General features: G+C 55.2%; 5 protein-coding genes across 5 annotated transcripts; 4 read left to right on the forward strand and 1 right to left on the reverse strand.

The window, feature by feature from the left end:
* The first annotated feature begins 60 nt into the window (after positions 1 to 60).
* Positions 61 to 3712, forward strand: IE81DRAFT_320645 (BRO1-domain-containing protein). The gene is made up of 10 exons (XM_025513090.1): positions 61 to 453; positions 550 to 828; positions 935 to 1109; positions 1197 to 1464; positions 1531 to 1968; positions 2048 to 2459; positions 2533 to 2913; positions 3002 to 3136; positions 3221 to 3313; positions 3400 to 3712. The coding sequence occupies exons 1-10, from the start codon at positions 202 to 204 to the stop codon at positions 3556 to 3558; spliced, it is 2592 nt and encodes an 863-aa protein (XP_025372209.1). The 5' UTR covers positions 61 to 201; the 3' UTR covers positions 3559 to 3712.
* Positions 3713 to 4695: 983 nt separating this feature from the next.
* IE81DRAFT_275784 (hypothetical protein) lies at positions 4696 to 6447 on the reverse strand (the record flags this gene model as incomplete). Its single annotated transcript, XM_025511461.1, has 1 exon — positions 4696 to 6447. A coding segment is annotated over one exon (1752 nt), but the record flags the coding sequence as incomplete, so codon positions are not given.
* Positions 6448 to 7495: 1048 nt separating this feature from the next.
* IE81DRAFT_309756 (glycoside hydrolase) lies at positions 7496 to 9458 on the forward strand. The gene is made up of 2 exons (XM_025512404.1): positions 7496 to 8764; positions 8828 to 9458. The coding sequence occupies exons 1-2, from the start codon at positions 7611 to 7613 to the stop codon at positions 9195 to 9197; spliced, it is 1524 nt and encodes a 507-aa protein (XP_025372211.1). The 5' UTR covers positions 7496 to 7610; the 3' UTR covers positions 9198 to 9458.
* A 430-nt stretch (positions 9459 to 9888) lies between these two features.
* On the forward strand, positions 9889 to 12565 carry IE81DRAFT_227190 (hypothetical protein). Its single transcript, XM_025511100.1, has 8 exons — positions 9889 to 10549; positions 10662 to 11020; positions 11101 to 11156; positions 11226 to 11264; positions 11332 to 11390; positions 11479 to 11574; positions 11671 to 11813; positions 11893 to 12565. The coding sequence occupies exons 1-8, from the start codon at positions 9986 to 9988 to the stop codon at positions 12485 to 12487; spliced, it is 1911 nt and encodes a 636-aa protein (XP_025372212.1). The 5' UTR covers positions 9889 to 9985; the 3' UTR covers positions 12488 to 12565.
* Positions 12566 to 15142: 2577 nt separating this feature from the next.
* Positions 15143 to 18984, forward strand: IE81DRAFT_227198 (hypothetical protein). Its single transcript, XM_025511101.1, has 4 exons — positions 15143 to 15820; positions 15910 to 15973; positions 16052 to 16114; positions 16190 to 18984. Exons 1-4 carry the CDS (start codon positions 15319 to 15321, stop codon positions 18876 to 18878), a joined length of 3318 nt encoding a protein of 1105 aa, XP_025372213.1. The 5' UTR covers positions 15143 to 15318; the 3' UTR covers positions 18879 to 18984.
* Positions 18985 to 21269: the final 2285 nt, after the last annotated feature.

Here is a 21269-nt window from a genome sequence, read left to right on the forward strand (position 1 = left end):
CACGTCTGCTCACGCACCCAGCTGTTACCTTGCGTCCTTGCCGTTTCCATTCAAGATTCACGATTACCACGCAACTTGCTTCAATGTTGACATGGGGTTGATCCATTCAAGCGAGCACGTCCCTCACTGTCTCCGATCCCCCGTCACTTAGTCTTCTCGCTGTTGGCTGCCAGCACTCGAAACGCGTGCTAGCACGACACCATGCCGGCCAATCTGCTCTCGCTTCCCAGCAAATCATCCCAGCTGGCCACATCCCAATTGACCTCGTCGCTCAAGGAGTACATTACCAGCCGCTTTCCCGATGTACATCCCAGCGCCTTCAAGAGGGATCTGGAGAGCTTGCAGCGGATAAGGGACGATGCAGTCAGTCTGGACGGGCACGCTTCTGGCTTGCTTGGAGGAGCCAAGTATCACGCGCAGCTCGTCTGGTTGGGCACAAAGACGGGTGCTGATGTAAGTGGTACAGGAGTAAGACGAAGTCGTTCTGGTCAGCATGGAGCTGATCCACGCTCGTCTGGTGTCACGACCGTTCCTCTTCTCGCGGCACAGGTGCAGATCCCCTTTAGCTGGATTGTTGCCCTGCCCAGCAATGGACCTCCCACTTCCATCTCCCCTCCTTCCTCACCCTCCACATCTCGCGATCAAACCAATCTGATCAAAGCCAGCCTCACCACCTCCTCAAGTGGACAGACAATCGCTGTCCATCCCTCCATCAGCTATGAGAGGTGCGCTCTGCTTTGGAGCTTGGCTGCTCTGCATTCTTCTTTGGCTGCGAGGGAAGGGAGGGGGGACAATGAGAGCATAAAGAGAGCCATTTCAGGCTTCAGCGTGAGTGCGCCACAGATCGCAATTGGTCAACTTTATGGTCGGACGATGTGTTCAGCTTGCGCTTTCGCCCCCTTCCCTCACGTTGCGAAAATCTCGCCGAGCACAGATTGCGGCGGGGATTCTCAATGCATTGCTAAGTCTTGTCACGGAGCTGCTCAGCGAGGACATTGCGAGAACCTCCAGGGCTGCCGATCTCGATCTGGCACCCCGAAATTTGGCTGCGTTGAGGGACTTGATGCTCGCTCAGGCTCAAGAGTGCGCCTGGAGTAGAGCCGTTCGAGGTGCGCGATCGAACCTTCGACCGGGATGAGATATGTGCAGTGTGCTGAGCTATCCGTCTGCCCTCTTCTTCATTCTTACGGAATCAGATCGCTTGAAAGATGGTACCATAGCCAGATTGGCCTTGCGAGTACAGGAATTCTATTCCAGCGCTTTAGCTCATGCTCAGGGAAGCTGCAAGTCTCCAATTGCGGATTTGCCTGCTACTTCTAGCGCTAGACCCGAAGCCGTGACTGCATTGGAGCTGTTGCCGGCAAGTTTGCCGAAAGATTGGGTAGCACATATAACGGCCAAGCAAGCCCACTTTTCGGGTGCTGCTCAGTACAGGAAGAGTGTCGAAGATGGTGGAGCCAATCGGTGAGCATGCCGAGTTGTCCTGGCTTTTGGTATGGCGCTCACACACTGAGCTGTCACATTTTGTAGGTACGGCACCGAAATTGCTCGGCTGCAGCTGGCACAACAGCATATAAAGCAAGCTCTCGATGCCTGCCGCTCTAAGGGAGTGTCCACCATGCTTGCAGAGGACGCCCGCTCTCTCCAAGCGGTAATAGGTACCAATCTACACCGAGCTGTCAAGGACAACGATCTGATCTACCTGGAAGCCATTCCTTCGGCGGGAGATCTGCCAAAGATCCTTGGAGCTAGTCTGGTAGAAGCCAAAGTTCCGTCGGAATTGGAGAAGCCGTTGCAACATCTGTCGGAAGGAACCAACGTCACTCCAGCATTAGGAAAACCTCTCTTTGCAGAACTTGTGCCATACGCTGTCCACGTTGCTGTATCTGTCTATGAGGACCGGAAGGACTCTTACGTCCGTGATGAACTCAATGCCAGAAGGGAAGAACTAGATGCCATCGCTGCGAGGTGAGAATCGTCGATGACGCGCGGATGAAGCCGGTCTAGCGAGGCTCATCAGCACCTTCATCCGAGCGTTTTTCGTCAGCACTCTGCAATCTCTTTCACTCCCTGGCTCTCTGCAAGCACTAGAGCAACCGCAAGGCTTGCCGTCCTCGCTCTTGCGCAAGTCGGATGAGGTCCGACTCTCGGGCGGCCTCGATCGTCTACGCTCCATCTCTGATGACATACAACGGATAGCATCGGTGGACGAGCGCCTTCTGGCCGAGATTTTTGAGCACCTCGAGTCGGAAGAGAGAGAAGATAGGGAGTTGAGGGAAGACTTCGATCAGGTAACGAGGGAGGGCATCAGGATGAGCTCGGATGTTGCGGGAGCCGAAATGAGGAATCGAGCGGTTGAGAGATGGAACATCTTTCAAGGTGCTAGGAGCAGCGATGCTATAGTACAGAAGAAGATTGAGGATTGGGAAGATATCATTGATGTGCTAGCAAGCGGTGAAGTGAGTCGAACATTTTCGGAAGTCAGCTCATTTCTTTGCACAGCTTGTTTCCAGTCTGACATCGTCCTCCCAGGCCTCATTGAGCGCCTTCTTGCCCTCGGCGAACATTTCCTCCAGTAGTGCATTGCAGAGTAGCGCACACGAGACCTCCGTTCGTTCACTGCGCAAAGCACTTGAGGAGCTCGACGACGTGCAGGATGCTCGAGCAACTTCTATAGCCGAAGCAAGGGCTCGAGCCAAAGAGGATGACATTAGACCGGACATCATTAAGGAGGCTGCTGCTCTAGTCGGAGGATCGAACGGAAGTCAAAGGCTTGCTTGGAGCTCCAACACCAATATCCAACCTGCGGCTTTTGAGCCGATCTTCGAACAGAGGTTGGAGAGATATCACAAGTACGTGAAAGAGCTGGAGGCTGGTGCCACAGTACAAGAGCAGCTTCTAGACAGGATAGCGGTGAGAGTCTGCTTTTGCGGGGCGCTCATGGGACTGATGGGACTCACAAGCTAATCTCACGCGCCTCGATTGCTCCCTCTGGCGACAGAAAGCCAATGAGGCTTTCATCGCAGCGCGAAGAACCGATGCTCAAATCAAGCGCAGAGAGGGAGCTTTGCAAAATCTAGACCTCGGCTTTGCGAAGTATAAGGAGATCACCTCTAATCTGGAGGAAGGCCTTAGGGTGAGTCGAGATTGGATGTCCTGACTCAAGAGACCCATTTTTGACGTTGCTTCCTCGCGCGCACTTCGTTGCTCGGCCGCTCAGTTTTACAACGACTTGGCGAGAATCCTGAGCGAACTCAAGCAAGAAGTCAAAGAATGGCACCGTGCTCGTCAAATGGACATTGCACATCTCATTGTCAGTATTGCGTCGCCTTTGTCCTGTCCGATTACCAACGCGTGATTCTGATTGCGCTGACCGCGTCTTGCTCCCTTTGCCTCCAGTCTCGCTTCCAAGGCACCTCCTTGTCCCCTTCGACCAACACAACACCGCAACGGGTGCAGACTAGGAGCCAGGCAGCTTTCAATCAGAGCGCACCTCATCCCCCCGCGCCATCGCGGGGGGGAGCTTGGACGGGAGGAACAATCAAGTTTGATGACTGATGGCGAGGCGTTTGGTACCGCTCCACAGACGACCAGGCCGTACGCGGCGCACATCAGCGTTTGCCTCTCTTGCAGCACAAATACTATCAAGCTTCAGCCAAATTCAGCCTGTGTGTATGCCAGTCGATTTTCCCTGTGCTGGAAATTTAGAGAGGTGTGACTCGTTCGCCAAGTTTATTACTTGGCCGATTGTGCGAGGTATAATACAAAAATTTGCAGTGCGTAAACTCGGCTCGAGGAAGGGCCCAGACTTCCGGAAATTTTGCGACCGGATGGCTTCGCACGTGTGGCAGAGCCGCGGATAAGAGTACAAGTGTAGGGAGGAAAAGAGGCACCCAACCAAAATTGGAGCTTGCGTGGAATGGCCTCACAAGTGGGTCGGCCTCGCACGCTCAAAATATGGGACACGGCTCATGCGCCGGCCTTGAATGTCGAGTCCCGCACGTCAGATGACAAATGGTCTTGGTCTCCACGCAGTGGCTGCTCCTCCCACTTTTCAGCTTTAACATCTGGCTCGTCGGTGGGCTGTTCGGAATCCGCATTGAGTGATTCGGCTTGAGTAGCCGAAGATTCCGTTGCACCAGAGGTTTCGCCTTTTGCGTTAGTGAGATGAATAGTCTCAACGACGCCAGGACGCTTGAAGGAGCCGACAAGCGGACTTTGTCCCGCGCCGCCGGCAGTGTCGGTTGTGGTATCACCCGTTAAAAAGTCTTGTTGAGCGGAGTCGAAGTCCTCCTCCAGGACCAATTCATTTTCCACCTCTGCGCTCCGAACGTCAGTCTCGAAGGCGTCTTCGCCGGTGTCCCCCTCTTCCTCGTGTTCCGCAACTTCGCTGGCGGGCTCAAGCGCAGCGTGTGGCAGAGCACCTCGCAACAAGGTGCATCTCGCCCCGACCTTTCGATACACTCGAGCCATGAACATCTCCTTCGAGGAAAAGATGACTGAACGGTTCGCAGCTCTGACAGGACCTTGGCCTTTGCCCTTGAGTGCACGCTCGATGGCTGCAGATTTACCAGGCTCGCATCCTCGAACCAAGGTGAAGATGCGTCCTCGGCTTCTCTGCGCTTCAGCCGTCATATGGCGGGCTTCTTCGCTGCGCGAGGGGTCTCGAGCCTGCTCAAGCATCGCAGAGGCAGACAGTCTTGCAGCGCGTCCCGCTATGTGCACGTAATGTCGCGAGTCCTGGACGGCCTGAGCACCAATGATGTAGACGTGCTCTAGCTTGGGTATGTCCAAGCCTCTAAGAGAGGCAGATCCGTGCACGTATAGCGACTCCGTAGAGGGTTGCGAGGTCGCGTCTCCGAGCGCTTGAGCAGGCAGGCCGAGCTCTCGCAGCTTGCCAATGACGCCTCTCAACGACCATTGGCTCGGAATGACTACGAGGCTCTGCAGATTTTGGCCCGGACCAGGTAGCAACCGCCCGTGAGGGGCTTCTGTGCTGGGCTGCGCTGTCATGCTTTGTTGGTTTTCTCCGATGTTTGAGGTCCAAAGCAGTGCAAAAGCATCGAGCAGGTGCTCGTCGATGACGTGATCTTGAAGTTGCACCGAAGAGAGGACGAGCGATCCACGATGTTCCCTCATTTCCACATCTGTCGTTCTCGCGAGCCGAGGGGCCATGTCTCTGATAGACAAGAGAGGTCCATCACTGGCAGACTTTTGGTGAGATACATCCGCTTGATCCATGTCTTCGGGCGCCGAGGTAGGATCGACCACAACGCAGTGATGTGTCAAGCCAGGTGGCAAAGCCGTAGCACTGGGTGCAACTTCAGAGACTGATTTCCTCACTTCCGCCTCTTCGTCTTTCCATATCCTTTGCTGTAGGGGCGTGTGCAGCAAATGCCCTGTCGCTCCAGCTGCACCGGCGGACAGGCCTGTGCAATCAACCCAATAAGCGAGCTTGCGCCCCTCGTGCTCCACTCCTGTCCGTATCCAGCCAGTTCTTGCCCCCATGAAATGCCTCAGCACGGAGCCAGCGGTAGCGCTGACGCATACCAACTGGAGTGGATCCCTGCCTTTCAATCTCAGGCTCACGCCTTCATCCTTGCCTGTAGATGACGGCGATAAGGACATCAATTTGGATCTGCTCTTTTCGCTCTTGTCACGATTCCGGTGGACTTGTGTTCTCTCCCTACTGGGCGGTCTTCGCTCGTCCAGCATCCTCTCCCGGCCTTGTTCTAGGCCAGCAGCGGCGATAAGCTCCCCTCCGGAGTATGTGCCTCTACGCTGAAAAATCCAGTCGAGACTTAACAGGCACGTGGAGGGATGTGTGCTGTCTGCCCACTTGCTGCCCCGGTGTAGGCTGATGGGCAGGTCCAATAGCGCATCAGCCTCATCGAGAACTATGGTTCGTAGCGATGGAATGCGCAGCAAAACCGCGGTGGCTGGCTCGTTGAGCATCTCCCACAATCTGTTGGGTGTGCAGATGATGATGTGTGGCGAAGTCTTTCTGAGTCGCTCGACTTGTTCGTCGGGTGAGAGTCCCTCGTGATTGCGTCCTCGTACTTGACTCTGGATGACAGGGTCGAGGGATGCCAATCGGTCCGGCGGGAAAAGTTGTCGAGCCCATCGCATATACTGCTGCGCCAGGTCATTCGATGGGACGATGAGCAGCGAAGCGGAGACGTGCTTCACCATCTCTTCCCTTGCGCCAGGCGCAGCCGAGGAGCTGCTGGAAGAGGAAGAAGGGCGTTTGAATGCGACACGAGGCTTGGCCATCAAGCCTAGAAGCAAGCCGAGGCTCTTCCCTGTGCCTGTATGTGCTCGCATGAGAACGTCGGCGGGCTTGTAAAGCGCAGCCAGCAGCTCTTTCTGCGCTGCGGTTGGATCGTGAAGGTGCGGAAAGGATTGCAGCACCTGCTCTGCAAGTATCGGATTCAATCCAAGCCGCTGAGTGGTGGGATGAGCATAGATGAGCGACGGCGATGACGCTGCATGGTATATAGTCTTTTAGACTGCTCTCACCTGCCATCGCTTTACAAATTTTCTGAGAGGAGGTCGCGCAGGGTCTTCGATGAGTGGAGTGTTCGGAGTTACATCACGAACAGAGGCAGCGGTTGCGTAGGCTCGACAGCTGCAGAGATTTGATCGCGAGCGTGAAGAGTGTTTGACCCTGGAGAGCTGAGCGAATGCAAGAAAACATGAGGGTGTGTTTAGAGATGATGCTTGGCTTGACGATGATGCCGCAGCGCCTATCGCGCTCGTGGTCGTTATGGAAAACGAACGTGGCTGGATGAAAGCCCGAAGCGCTTGCACCGCAGGCAGTGCCTGAGCTTGAGGGCGCATCGCGGCCACACTTCTTCTCGGCGAGGGTCTAAGAGGGAAAGAGAGAGAGTGTGTGTGTGTGATGCTCGTTGGTGCAAGGGTCGGGCGAGCAACAGAATTCATGAATTCGAGGTGAAGTCAAAAAATTGGATTTTGATTCTTGATTTTTGATTCTTCCCCTCTGCATGCTGCATACATGCAGCAGACACGTGATGAACGCAAGCGTGGCGCTCACGCCCTGCTGCATTCAATACTTCTTCGGTTGTGAGTCGCAGTGCGCACGACATTGAAAGTCAAGAGTCGTATTCACGATTTAAAAGTGCCCAAACGAAGAATCCACCTAAAATTGAAGGTCTGGTTAACGATAGCCTGACCTGCTCAGCTCCTACATACTCAAGACTACTTTCTATCACCACTACCACTGGTGGCATCGCTGCCCAAGGAAGATGTACAATCAGCTTTATACCAGCATGATCTTCTCTGCACACATCAGACGGGACAAAATTCTAGGAAGCGCCAGGCCGAGGCTCGTGGCGCTGCCCCTGAGGTGAAGCTTCAAACAGGAAGCCGAGGTCAGCTAAGAGCGACCACAGAATGAGTAGCGTAAGTCGATGCGACCCATTGCTGCACAGCGTTCTCATCCAAAACCCTCTGAACGCTGACCTTTTGAGTGCATCGTCTGTCTTCCGCAATGCTTGGGCGCGCGGGCCCTGCTTTGCGTGTTGCGGTAGCTCATTCGCAAAGCCGCACAGAAGCTCGAGGAGTCGAGGGCATCTCGCGCATCACCTAAGATGAAAGATTCGACTGTACTGCCAGGCTCTCGCCTAGCGCTCAGCTTAGAGCAAGCTGCGAGTGACGATGAGCGCAAAGCTCTAGTCAGGGGCATCTATCGTCACCGCAAACAGTATGGTGTCAATCTTGGCTCCCTCTTTGCCCTCGAACCATGGCTCGTTCCATCCCTCTTCATCGGTATCGTAAGCGCCTCTAGCGAGATGGATCTGCTCAGTGCGACTAGTGCGGATTCGTCTAATCGATTGCAGAAGCATTGGGAACAGTTCGTCGACGATGGTGACTTCCAATGGATGAGGGGACACGGCATAAACACGATCAGGCTGCCTATCTCATACGCGGCATTCGCAGCAAGCCAAGCGCCCGATCTGCTGCGCGGCACAGAGTACGAAAATTTTGCGCAGATCTACCGGACAGCATGGACGTCCGTAGATCAGATTATTCGCAAAGCTGCGACTCACCAGATTGGCGTGCTAATCGACCTTCATTGCGCTCCAGGCGGGCAAAATGCTGACGGACACTCGGGTCTGTCTGGCGCGCCGGTTGCGTTCTGGCGAGGTTCTCGAGCAGACTGGAATCGCGAAAGAACGATCGAGATACTCTCGCGGATTGCAGAGCGACTCTCAGACACCGCGTACGACAATGTCATAGGTCTGGAGCTGCTCAATGAACCGAAGAACGACGGAAGATTACAGGCATGGTACGAGCGCGCTCTGGATGCTATCCGAAAGCAGAATATCGACCTTCCCATCTACATTGGCGACGCTTGGGATGCGAATCACTACTCGGGCTGGCTGGCGCAACGAAACGACTTTGTTGTGCTGGATCATCACTGTTATCGGTGTTTTACGGATGCAGATCATCGCACCTCTGCCGAACAACATGCGAGCACCATGTCCCATCCACACGGTCACATGCATCAGGCCCTCGAGAGCTGGTCCAGTAGGGCAGCTGGTGGGAAGGGTGGGGGCATCAGAGGTGGGAACTTGATCATCGGAGAATGGAGTGCTGCTCTCAATCCTAGAAGCTTTGGAGGCAGCGATGCGCCCAGCGCAACTTCCAAACAGACTCAGTGGGCACAAGCGCAAATACAATGCTACAATCGAAACACAGCTGGCTGGTACTTCTGGACTCTGAAGAAAGAGGGGCCGCCAGAGTGAGTAAACCGTCGTACCCGCGCACTATCATCTTCCCAATGTGACCGATGTCTCTTTCGCAGTGCTGGATGGTGCCTGTATTCTGCCGTAGAAGCTGGTGTACTGCCAAAGGTGCTCTCCGAGACTCGCTCTGCAGCACCGCCATCAAGTACACTGCAAGCAGCACAAGAGCGAGCCACATCATCGCACGAATCATACTGGTCTCAGCATGATCGTGGAGTTCTTTCGCAGAGCTGGCGCTTCAAGCAAGGATTTCGACAAGGACTTGTTGACGCTCACACCTTTTGGTCTTTTGGAAGGAGTGCAGTCGGCTTCCGCAACCAGTGGTGTCATGCTCGTCTCTTACAACATGACCATGATAACGGCAAGGAGCATAGTTGGCAATTCGCTCACGGCATGTCCCAGGCATTGGACGCGTTCGCGACGGTCTAGTATTTGCGCGTCATGATGCATCTTGTCCATCTTTTGCGCTTCACACGCTACTCCAGAAGCGAGCGATCTTGTAGGCACGTCGAACCATGGCCAATTTGTTCAAGCTTGTGACCTACTTCCGTCTCGCAATCAAGAGTCTTGATTCAACATCGAGTCTCCAAATGAGCCTAGGCTGTGTGTAGGCTTGGGCAGTCCACGTGACGCGTGGTGCCAAGACTCCGGTCATGTATCAAACGCGTGTACCTGCCGAGCGCTGAAAGGACCAAAAGCTGTGGAGATGCCGCCCTGCATCATGGCTTGCTAGCTGCTGCGATAACACCTTTGGCTCTTGACTGTTGACTTGCAAGCCTCCATTTTGGCTGGTGATATATGACATACCTCCTCGCTTACTGTCAACTCCAACTTGCAGCTCCAACCAATCATTTGCCGCAGTTTGCAAAAAGATGCCTGTTGACGATAGCCTGAGTGAGCAAGGCAGCTCGATGGACTCATCGGTCGCTAGTCCTAAAGCCGCGGCGGCCAGCATAGATCGGCCACAGAGATCGCCAGCAGCTACAGCTCTCGACGCCCCGTCCAAAGACAAGGTGACCAGTGACCCCGCTGCGGCCATGGGCAGCCCTTCAAAGAGCGCTGACTCGGCCTCTATTCGAAGCTCTGGCTCTGGTACGGGCTCCTTCACGCAGCAGCTTCTTGGCAGGTCGCACTCGCATTCTCATTCGACCTCGTCCCTCGCCGGTGCAATATTGCCTGCTATCGCCATTGCGGGCGCACCCTCGAGTGGACCCCACATGCCATGGCACATCGGTGCCCTTGCGGAAGATGGGCAGTCTGGGAAGCCTGGCAGGAAGCGAGACAAGCTGAAAGCTACCGCAAGATCGCTGAGTCCTTTCAGGCATCATTCGCACAAGCGCAGCAATAGTGGTAGCGGCATCGGAGCATTGGCATTGCCGGGAACAAGCAGGAGCAGAAGTAAAGGCAGTGGTCGGGACAAGAGTAAGACGCTCGGAGTGCCTGCTGGAGACGTAGATCCTGAAAGCGGCGACGAGAGCAGAGGAGAGGAGACGGATGCTGAGGGCGACAACGACAGCGTCACATCTGGGTCATCTCGCAAAGGGCGGGGCTTGACGCCTCGGAACAATGCTTTCAGCGCTGACTCGGACGCCGAAGCGGAAGATGACGAATGGGAGAACGTTGCGAGGCCAGAAGGCGGCAGCCCTGAGTCAGCACTGGCACCTTCTGAGCCGCATACAGACGGAACAGACGCAGAGCCAAAGAGTGATACGGAGCAAAGCCGCGATGAGACCACAGACGATGAGGAGGACGAGGACGACTACATCGACTTCGATGACGAGGTGAGTGGTCTGCTGAGCAACAGGCACGCATGACTGTTCGCTGCCTGCGCAGGAGTGTTCTTCCGAAGCTGTGTTGGTGGACATCCTGATTACTTTCTTTGCGTGCGGTCAGACGATCGACAATACGCTACACAACGCTGGGTGCATCGGACTACATGACGCTTGGAAACATGACGAAGAGCATGAGCACCGCTCCGATCTGATTGGTGCTCGCGAAGTCGACAATGCTGCTCACGAGGATGACGAGCATTTAGCGGCAGCTCCCAACGTCGTCCTAGGGGAGGCGCAAAGGCCACCCAAGCCTAAACGACAGGGCAGTAAAGTGCTTGATGGCGAACACGCTCTGACCGCAAGTAGGCCAGTATTTGAAAGGAATCGCTGCACAATCACGCTGGTTCACGGAGAGTACGAGGAGGCAGCTCGTCAGAACAAGAGGCCAAAGCGCTATGTCGTGGCAAGTGACGGATCGGAGTGAGTGCAAGTCGGACATACGCCCTTAAATCGCCAATCGACTCTCTGACGCGACGCCAACTGCACCCTATCTCTCTCAGTGAAGCATCTTATGCCATCGAGTGGTGCATAGGCACTGTGCTGCGCGATGGTGACGGTGAGCGTAGCAACAACGTTGGAAGGAAGGGGATGTTATCTCATTTGACCAGACACACCCCTATTGCAGAGACTCTCGTGTGCTCGGTCATGGAGACGGATGCTAAATGTGAGCGGTGGGCTCGAACATCACCCGAGGATCGCTTCATTGCTGATTTTGACACATTTGAATGTAGTGGATGCTTCAAATCCTGCGCATGAAGACAAGTCTGCCCGTCAGGAGAATCAGAAGCTTGTAGGTGGCCCAGAAGGCAACGCCCCAGCGCCAGTGACACTTATGATAAATCAACGTCGCTAACCGTGCCACGCTTGCCTTCCATCAGCGCCAATCAATGGCAGTCATTCTAGCTCGTCAGGCCACTGCTGTGCTTCAGCGCACGAGACTCGGGGTCAAAGTCAGCTGCCAAGCGATACATGCGGTGAGTATACGCATCGATCGTATGAGTATGAGTAGACGCAGCTCGCATTGAGAGCTCAGCGGCCTACATCCCTGCCAATTGATTGCTTTATGGTAGCGCAACTCAAGGCACATGATCTGCGATCTCTTGGATTACTATTCGCCTACGATGTGCATTGTCGGATCCAGAGGCCTGGGCTCTCTCAAAGGCATCCTGCTCGGGTCTACATCGCATTACTTGGTGCAAAAGAGTCCAGTCCCGTGAGTCCGATCGCATGTCTGCCCGAATAAATCGGACCACTGCAGCTCTGACCGGTCCCGCTTCACTGCTGCCGCGCAGCGTCATGGTTGCACGAAAGCGATTGCGCTTACCTGCTCTGCCTCGGGTCAAGAATGATGTCGTCTTGTCGGTCCGAGAGCGGCATATGCGCCTGGATCAGGCAGCCATCGAGAAGGACTCGAATGTAGCAGAAGAGAATCCGGACCATCCTTCGTCGACTGGACAAGATCACACGAGCAAAGGAGACGACATCCAGGAATCGAAGAAGTCCGATGGGTTAGACGATGCAAACTCTGAGCACACCAAAAAGTCCGATCTCAACGAGAGGGTTGTTCAGGAGGATGAAGATGCTACCTCTCTGGCTCACTTGGAAGGTCCCACGGCTGATAAGGCAGGCAAAGCTCCTCAGAGCGGCACCGAGAGCGCGGTAGCTTTGGACCGAGCTGAGCGGAAGCACAACGAAGATCAGCCATTGAAGAGCTCGAATACCAGCGAAGACACCTCTTCGTCCGTGGTGTCTGAAGATCTATCAAAACGTGATCCAGCACTTCAGAAGGCGAAATCTCCAGAAGAGCTCGCGCAGGCCGAAGTTGACCGTGCAAATAGTCGCACCGCCGAGACCATCGTGGAGGAGCCAGAAGTCAGTGACGCGTAAAGGACCATACTTTGCCTTTTGGTCCCTTCCCTTTTGCCCACACTGTAGTATGCGTCCTGTTCGTCAGCTCTGCGACATGCTAGATCTCATTGTGATCTCCCTCATCGAACAAAGAGACGCATTCTCAATCCGTCCTAGCATGAGCCTTTCCATTATTATACTCGTGTCGACGAAGTGTCACGTCTTGCTGCGAGCTTTTCACGCGGGTGCAGGCGCAGGCGCAGGCGCTTGGCGGCAAGCGGCGAGGCGCGGCATGTCGAGTGGACTTCATGGTTCGATAACCACTCGCCGGCGATCTGGAGGCCTAGACCTTCTTGCCTCAACACGCGAGTCGTAAGGTCATGCTGCATCCTCTGCCCTCACCGAGACCTTTCGATGAGGTAGGTCTCACACTGTGCCCATCTTATTCACACCTCGCAAGCGCTGTCTCACGACATCACGCCTGCTGGCCCTCAGCTCACGACTCGGCAATCGGTTGGTGCAACTTTCCCGCGCAAAGGGCTATGCTGAGCTCGACGAATGAGATTTGATTTCGTGCTGACCAAGTTGACGCATCACACGAGGGAGGGCCTTCTTGGCGACTTCCGCACCAAGCGCAGCAGCCGGACGACCAGAGTCCATTCATTCACGATTATAGATTGCCGTTGTGTAAGCAGACCCACTGTGACTCGCGTTCACGATCCATATATCCACGACTTCCACAACAACTTTGCACAGAGGACGCCCGCCGAGCAATTTCGACCTCGATGTCAGCTGACGGGCTGTGCAGGTGCATGAAGGTGCAGCAGCCCCTCCCTTTGCTCGATCGTGCGCGTCATGTGAACGTCGAGTCAGAAAAGCCAAGAGGCCCGGGCTTATGAAGCGTATAGGCTTCTCTTTGGACGCCCCGCACTTAAGCGCTGCTCGAGTAGCAGCAGGTCCTCACTTTGTTGCGCAGTCAATCGTGAATCGTGAGTGCTGCATGGAGAGCTTGCGAGCACCACCTATACCTGCCATCTATATACCAGAGCATGCACCTACCTACCTACCTGATGTATGGCAAATCGTGAATGCGTCTCTCTGCGCTTTTCGTCTTCGCTGCATGCGGCCGGGTGAGCAACGCCGAGCGAGCGCGCGCGCGTCCCCCCAAATCTAATCGCGAATACCAGCAAGCATGCACTCATCATACATATGCTGCGCATCAGCGGCCGCGTATCGCGCGCCTTGCTGAATTCTCCTCCAATTAAACGATACCGGTACCGGAACCGCGCTCGCGGAGACCCCTTGCGACCGTTTTGAGCCGTGAGGATGGCGGTCGCCATGCAGTCAAGAGTGCGGGCAGGTTATGTTAATTGCATGGTGCTTGTATACATTGACCATCGGCCGAGCCACCGGACTAATCTCAGCGCTTAGTGGGCCTGGAAACGCTCATTCACATTCAAGATTCAGAAGAATTGCGGCCGTTGGCAGCGCTTGCGCACTGATCCTGTACGCGGCGGACAGCAACAAAGCTCGGTGACTCTTTTCCGCGGATTCTCGAGTCTCAACATCTTTGTGAGGTCTTGTGCCTTGGCTGCTTATAGCAAGTTGTGAGTGAGCACGCTTGCACAGCTGCTGCTGCTTGGCTGGAAGCCCTATATGGCCCGCCCGAACTTTGTGAGCATTTGCCTCGGCTTGCCGGTCTACCGCGGATCGAGTCTTCATCCGAATCACTGCTGAATACCCATCAATTTAGCACTCCAGGCGCGTAATGTGACGCAATGTGTAGCAATAATAATAATCAAGTCAGAAGAGTACGTATAGGATAAGCTGCTCGGCCCTCTCATCGGTACCCGTTCCCTGGATTTGCTCCATTGTGCGCACGAGGAGGGTGACGTGGACCGATCGAGGAAGGCCATCGAAGGTGAGCCACAATCAAAATGCGTGCTTGTCAGCGACTCGCCTTCTCAACACTTCCAAGTCAACGCCATCACGGCTGAGTGCGCTTGGCGGAGCTCCGCGAGGCTTTGCGTCCGCTGTCCGCAAATGGTATGCCGTACCTGAAGACGATGCGAAAGCCGCGGTTGGGCGCAAAGACGATGCCCAACGCGAAAGCTTATTATTCAAATTGGATGCTGGCGCGCACAACACGCCAAGCATGCTACGCGATTGTGATCGTGATCTCGCTTCTTGTTGCAGCGTAAGAAACAGGTCGAATTCGCTCACTTTTGAATGACTATTTCGTCGTCCGGAGGCTCGAGCGAGCGGGCATCCATCCCTGCAATATGTAGACATATAATAGCTGTGGCTGCGGGTGAGGTGCGCGCGCACGCACGCACGCACATGCGCATGCGCATGACACCTCAAATGCTGCCCGGTCATCGCGCGGTACACGCACACGCATGCAGCAGTCACGTATATACGAAGTCCACTCGTATGCATGCAAAGCCACGATTGAACGACCCACCCTCCCATCACTACCCTCACACCGCACCACAATTACCTTATCCATTTCCATCATTACGCGATTTCCCCTTTGCCCTCGATCTCCTGCTCTGCCGCGTTCTATCAACTGCTCCTTGCCCTCTCATTGAAGCGCAAGCGTTCGGCTTGCTCCTCTCCAGATCCTCAAGCGGTCGGAGACCCCCTCCACACGGAAAAACGTTGCGCATCACAAAGCGTTGGCGTTGGCGCGCTTCGGTCACAGCTCATCCGCACTGTGCTCATTCTTGGACGTCACAATCACATTGCCACCACGACGAGGTCTTGGGCATCAAAGGGGCGCAGAGGCGGTGCCCACCTGCGCGATTGCACTCGCCTTGACAGAGATCTATCAGCGTCGTCGGCAGCTCTTGCAAGAGTGATCGCGCAACATGGCGCAGCCGGGTAGCAGCGGCTTTGCCAACTTTGCTCATCCTCAGTACTCCGGCTTTGGCCAAGGCCAACCTGACGGGCCCGATCAACAACATGGACAAGATCAGACTAGCGGAGGAGCTTTTCCCAATCCTGGACCAAGTTATGACTATGGTGCCCCTCACTTTGGAGCCAATCCAGCAGTCTCGGCCGACCCTTATAGCTACGGAGTCATTGCTACCAACCCTTATCCTGGCTCACCGTTGCACCAGCAACAGCAGCAACAAATGTACCAGAACCACATCAACATGCTGGGCTCCGTACCGCAAGGGCCCAGCTCTGGACCAGAGCATGCTGCACCGGGCAGCTCTCAAGGCCCTACTTCTACCAAGAAGAAGACCAAGAATGGGCACACGAGGAACGCGAGCGACGCAAATGAGTCGACACGCCCTGCCGTGGTGGAGGATGGGGAAGACGAGGATGCTGATGGAAAGAGGCGCCGAGTGCAGCGCGCTTGTGACAGTGAGTGTGGAAAAGGATAGCGCTGGCAAGGTGATGAGCTCGCTTCTGACCGGTAATCGCACATTCTCACTGTCGATTCGCTGCTGCAGGCTGCCGCAAGAAGAAGGTCAAGTGTAATGGTCTCGGTCAGGGCGAGACAAAGTGTACAAATTGGTGAGCTCGCAGCAGCTGCCTTCATCGTCGCCAACCGAAGTCGAGGCTGACTGATCTGGAGTATGCCGCCTCTTGCAGCGCGACCTATGGACACGAGTGCACATTCTTGGATGCCGCAAAGCGTCGGCCTCCTCCAAGAGCGTGAGTGTGCACACTTCTCAGCCGAAATTAGGAAGCAGCGAGCGGGCTCTGATCAATCAAATGCTTCATCCGTAGATACGTCGATGCCCTCGAGGCGCGCATGGATAGGATGGAAGAATTGCTGACGCAGTTGGCGCCAGGCGTCGACTACTCTGAGCGCGTTGGGCCTCGGCCTCGGCTGCCGGGAGAGGACGACGAAGGCCAAACCGGGCGAGCCGCAGCTCCAGGACAGGGTCAGGCTCAGGCTGCCCATCTGGATCGCGCCTTGACGGGAAGCGGCGCGCTTGTGCCGAGCCCCGTGTCACACCATCGAGTGTCTTCAACAAATGGTCGCGATACAGCAAGCGAGGGAGAAGATGAAGACGAAGTCGCATTCATACAGCAGGCTCTCAACGGGACCAGTCTCTGTGCAGATGCGTCCGAAGTGGAGAAGCGCCGCATCGGCGAGGTGCACTGGACATCCATCAAGGACGAACGCCTCCAGTGGCTCAGCGCTCGTGGAGTACCAGGACCCGACGGACCACCTCAGGGCGTCACCAGTCAGTTCCTGGGCAAGGCCTCAGACTTCCATCTCATCGACCTCCTCGATCGCATGAGCAGAGACGATCAGCGACTTCAGCAGAGGGGCATCTGGGGCGAAGCCAACGCCATGAAGAGCGCGAAAGACCCAGATGGCTACGATTTCTTCACTCCCTCGGCAGCTACACAGCAGCTCTCAGAAAAGGAGATAGACGCGCTAGACTGGCCCGAGCCGGACTTGGAGAAGAAGCTCATCGACGCTTACTTCAAGCGGCCACACCTCGATTATCCCATGATCAACGAGCTCAAGTTCCGGCACGACTTTGACAACCGACCGGACATGCGCAGAAGACCGGACTTCGTTGCCCTTTGTCTGGGCCTCTTCGCAGTAGCTAGTCGATACGTCGACGACTCGCGCGTGTGCTTGAACCCCAACGAACGTGCAGGTGGAGAGACGTACCACACTGCAGGTCTGCAATGGTGGCTGGCACAGCGGCACATCGGACAACGCGTTTTTGGTGGCATCGCGACACTGGAGCATGCCCAGAACATTGTGCTCGCGACGATTTTCATGCTTGGGACACCGATGGCGAACACCCTAGCATGGGCAGTACTCAGCGTAGCGGTTCGTCTGCTTCAGGACGTGGGAGCCCACCGCAAAGTCACAGCTCAGCGTCTCAAGCATCCTCTATTGCTCACTGAAACCTATAGGCGACTGTGGTGGGTGACCTACTCTCTCGATCGAGAATTCAGCGCTGGTCTCGGAAGACCCGTCTGTATCCAGGATGAAGACTTTGATGTGGACGAACCGCTCGCTGTCGACGACATGTTTCTCATCGACGCTGCTGCAACAGGCAACCCTCCTTCGCAGCCGGTGGAGAAGCCCTCCCTTCTTGCTGGCTTTGTCGCGTCCATTCGTCTTGATCAGATCATTGGTCGCACCCTGCGAACGATCTACGCTATTGGGAAGGCGAAAGTGTCGAGGGGATTTGTTGGTCGCCAATGGGACCAATTCATCGTCGCTGAAATCGACTCCTCGCTGAACCAATGGCTGGGCACAGTACCACAGCACCTGAAGTACAATGCCAACGAGCCAAACGACGAGTGGCTCCTTCAGTCAAGCCTACTCCACACCAAATACTACCACAGTCAAATTTTGGTGCACAGGCCCTTCATTCCGGGTCCGAACTCGAAGTCGTCACTCAACTACCCATCGTTGGCCATCTGCACCAACGCCGCCAGATCCATCTGCCATATCTTGCACAACTTGTATCGGCGCAAGCTGCATCCGAGAGGCGGTCTGCAAGTCTTGTTTCGCGCCTTTTCTGCAGGCTGCATTCTGCTTCTCGTCGTCTGGAGCGCGAAAAGAAGCGGGGCAAGGACTTCGACATCTACGATGGCCGACGTACGTCGCTGCCTCGATGTCTTGCGAGGATTAGAGAAGCACTGGTCCTTGGCGTGCAAAATGAGCCGACTGATGGACCATTTGATCGCTGTCAGCGAGCTGCCTGTACCTCGATCAGCCCTCAAGCGACCCCACAAAACGGGCGGCGGTGGCGACGCATCTGACGATGAGGAAGGCTCTTTCGAGTCTTCGAGCTCGCGCCGCAAGATCAAGAGCAGTGGAGACTCGCGTCGAACTCTCAACGCTTCTTCCTCGAGCTCTTCGGTTGGAGAACCTGTGCCGCTGCCCCTCTCAACGAGCGAGTTGATGACCGCTTTCGCAGACTCGCAGGCCGATTCTCCAGCCACAAGCGCGGCAGGAAAGGTAACGAGCCCTGCGCCTCATTCCGCTAGGGCGACTAGCCTAGCCGAACCCTCTGCGTCCGCCGATAAATGGTCAGCGACGTCGGCAAAAGCAGCATCCGCTCAAGGCGAAGCGCCATCCGCACAGCGCGACCCGCAGCAGTTGCTGGACTCGCAGCTTGGCGCCGGGGCGTTCCAACAGTTCCTGCAAAGCTCCGGTGATGTCCCTTCTTCAGGCTTGACACCCTTTTTGGGGCCTGGTGGCCTTCCTTCTGGAGCTGCAGGCTCCGCAACGTCGCCCGGCATGCCTTTCCTTGGACAAGAGTCTTCTTTCAACGCACCGACGGGCTTCACACCCCAATTGACAGGGAGCGTCTTCGATCCTGCGAGCATGATGGACGGCGGCAATACATCCGATCCCTTCGAGCAACTCTTCGCGCAACAGCATCTGTGGGCCGAAGGTGAGTTGCAGTCCGACTTCGAGAGGGTGGATGCCTGACTGACGTAACATTTGAATGCCTCCTTCTTTAGAGTGGATGCCCGCGTTCCAACAGCAGAACCAGGCAGGGCCGGACTCCACATAGCATCGCAGCGGGCCTCTGATGGGAGCCATGCAGTATCAGCTTTCTCGACGCTCAGAGTCACCCACCACTCTGGCCCTTTTTGAATCCGTGTAGCAATGCATCACGGGCTAATGTTGTACATGCTCGTCACCGCTGTTCACACAGTCTTGCTGGCACAGCCAACACGCCCGGCTTCTCGTGCGCACAACAGCTTGACCGCTTTGCAATAAAGGGCAGCGAGCTGAGCTGCCAAAAGACATTTGTTTTGCCTGGCTGCTTCCTAGCTGAGCTGCTGCAACACATCGCTTGCGTTTGACACCTTGTCGGCTCCATGCTTCGGAAATGCCTTTGTCGGCTTCTCGTCAGGTGGGCTCTCGATGGATGGGTGCCTTGGAGCTACGCCGAGCCAGGCCCCACCCATTGCGCAGCCTACGTGGGGCCAAGACAGAAGCCATAGAGCCGAGCAGTGAGACTGTCATCAAATCATTGAATGTAGAAACCAATACTTGAAGTAGAAATACATAAACAAGAGCGGAGCTTGTGGACTAGTCTTGGCACAGGATGACCGCCCTGTATAAACCTTTTTGAAGCGGAGTCTGACGGAAGAAGCTAAGCGCCACTCTGTAAGATTCGACAAAATCTTTCCCAGATTGAAGGTCACTCTCGTCTACCGCCGTGCTTTCTGCGATATCGCCCCTACCAATGCGCATCGTGCCAGCAGCGACCCGGGCTTTGAGAAGCTCGCTAAGAAGTTTGAGCGCGTCCGCAAGCCACTTCAAATTTTCGAAGACGTCTCTTTCACTTCTTGTCTCGACCACTTTTTGGGCCACGTATCCGCCAATCGTTAAGGTTGCGGTCACGGCTGCACTCCCTCCAGGAACCGAAGAACTTGCGCCACCCAACATCGTTTTGGAAACGTCGAGAAGTGCCTCTAGCTTGGCCCGCAGCTTGTTTTTGTCGCGAGCTAATTCACTTGCAAAATGCTCCATCACTCTGAAAGAATGCCCAACAATCGTGGAGGCTTGCCACGCTCGTTGGTCCAAAGTTTCTGGTTCGACCAGAGGTCGGGAGATGACCTTGATCAGAAGACGAGCAACTTCTTTGAGGAAGAGGGCCGAGTTCTGTAGGAGCAGATCGCGACTCTCGGAGGCATATCGATGTTGCCATTGCATTGGTTTCGACAAGCTGGGTCTCAAGCAGGCGAGTGGTGGAAAGCGAAGGTAGTGTCTCAAGGCCATCCCGGAGAGTTCTTGATGTCGCAAATAGATGTGTGGATTCTGCTCCGGAGTCCAGTTCGTGGGAGCCGAGTGGCGTAGTAGTTGCAAGAGAGTGGTCGACGACAGGATATTGAACGAGATCTTGGCAGGAAAAACCTGGGCCCCGATCTCTGCCGGGTGACAACATACGATTCGGGCAAACAAAGTTGGAAATGGATTTACTTCTGCATCTGCATCTGCATCTGCATCTGCATCTGCATTTTCCCTTTCCCTTTCGGCGGCCTTCGAGAGGCAGTGCAGCGCAAGTCCCGCCGCAGGCGAGACAGCGATTGCGATCCACTTTTGCGATTTCCTTGATTTGCTGCGCTCTCCTTCTGTTGATGAAGCCGAAGCCCTCACTCGGAGCCACTTTGTCTGATACGGCGAAGAGGGGTCCTCTGCCAGTTTGATAAGCTTTCCCATCAGTAGTTCAAATTTAGGCGAATCCAATTGCAGGAGGCTTTCAGGAGCAATGCTTTGCAGTTTCAGCATTACGTCACCGTTGTTGTCCGTATGAAGAATAGACACCTGTCCATCAACACTACTAGTATAGGCAGGCCTCTCATCAGAGGTGAAGACACCATTCATATTGATCGGGCGAAACCCATTCACGTCGAAACATGGCAGTTCCTCCTCTTTCTTATTATTCTGTCTTTTTCGTCGATCCTCGCACGCCTCAAGAAGTTCCTGCGCGTTGATCGGTTGGTCCATGAGCGGCGTCCCCCTGGGAGGGAGCGGCAAGTGACGTTTGAGCTTTGAACCGCTCATGGCCGACTTTTTGACCGTGTGGGTACAGACGTATTATGGTGGTGGCCCGAGTGCGAAATTTGCTTGGCTGAGTCGTGGTGAGAGAGCGTGCAAGCAATTGCAAGGTGCAAGTCGAAGACGCGGACCTCGATTCGGGGACATCCATCAACAGCAGTCGGTCTATATACTTGGCAGGTCTTCAAAAATTGTGATTGTAGCCCCCTAAAGAAAATAGCATTGATTGCAACATTGTGAGTGATAGTTATTGTATGATACGAGGCCGCATCTTGTGTGGCGCTGGGCGCCCGATCGACGGACGAAATT

This window comes from Ceraceosorus guamensis (genome assembly GCF_003144195.1).
Source record: "Ceraceosorus guamensis strain MCA 4658 unplaced genomic scaffold IE81scaffold_7, whole genome shotgun sequence".
NCBI classification, from domain to species: domain Eukaryota; kingdom Fungi; phylum Basidiomycota; class Exobasidiomycetes; order Ceraceosorales; family Ceraceosoraceae; genus Ceraceosorus; species Ceraceosorus guamensis.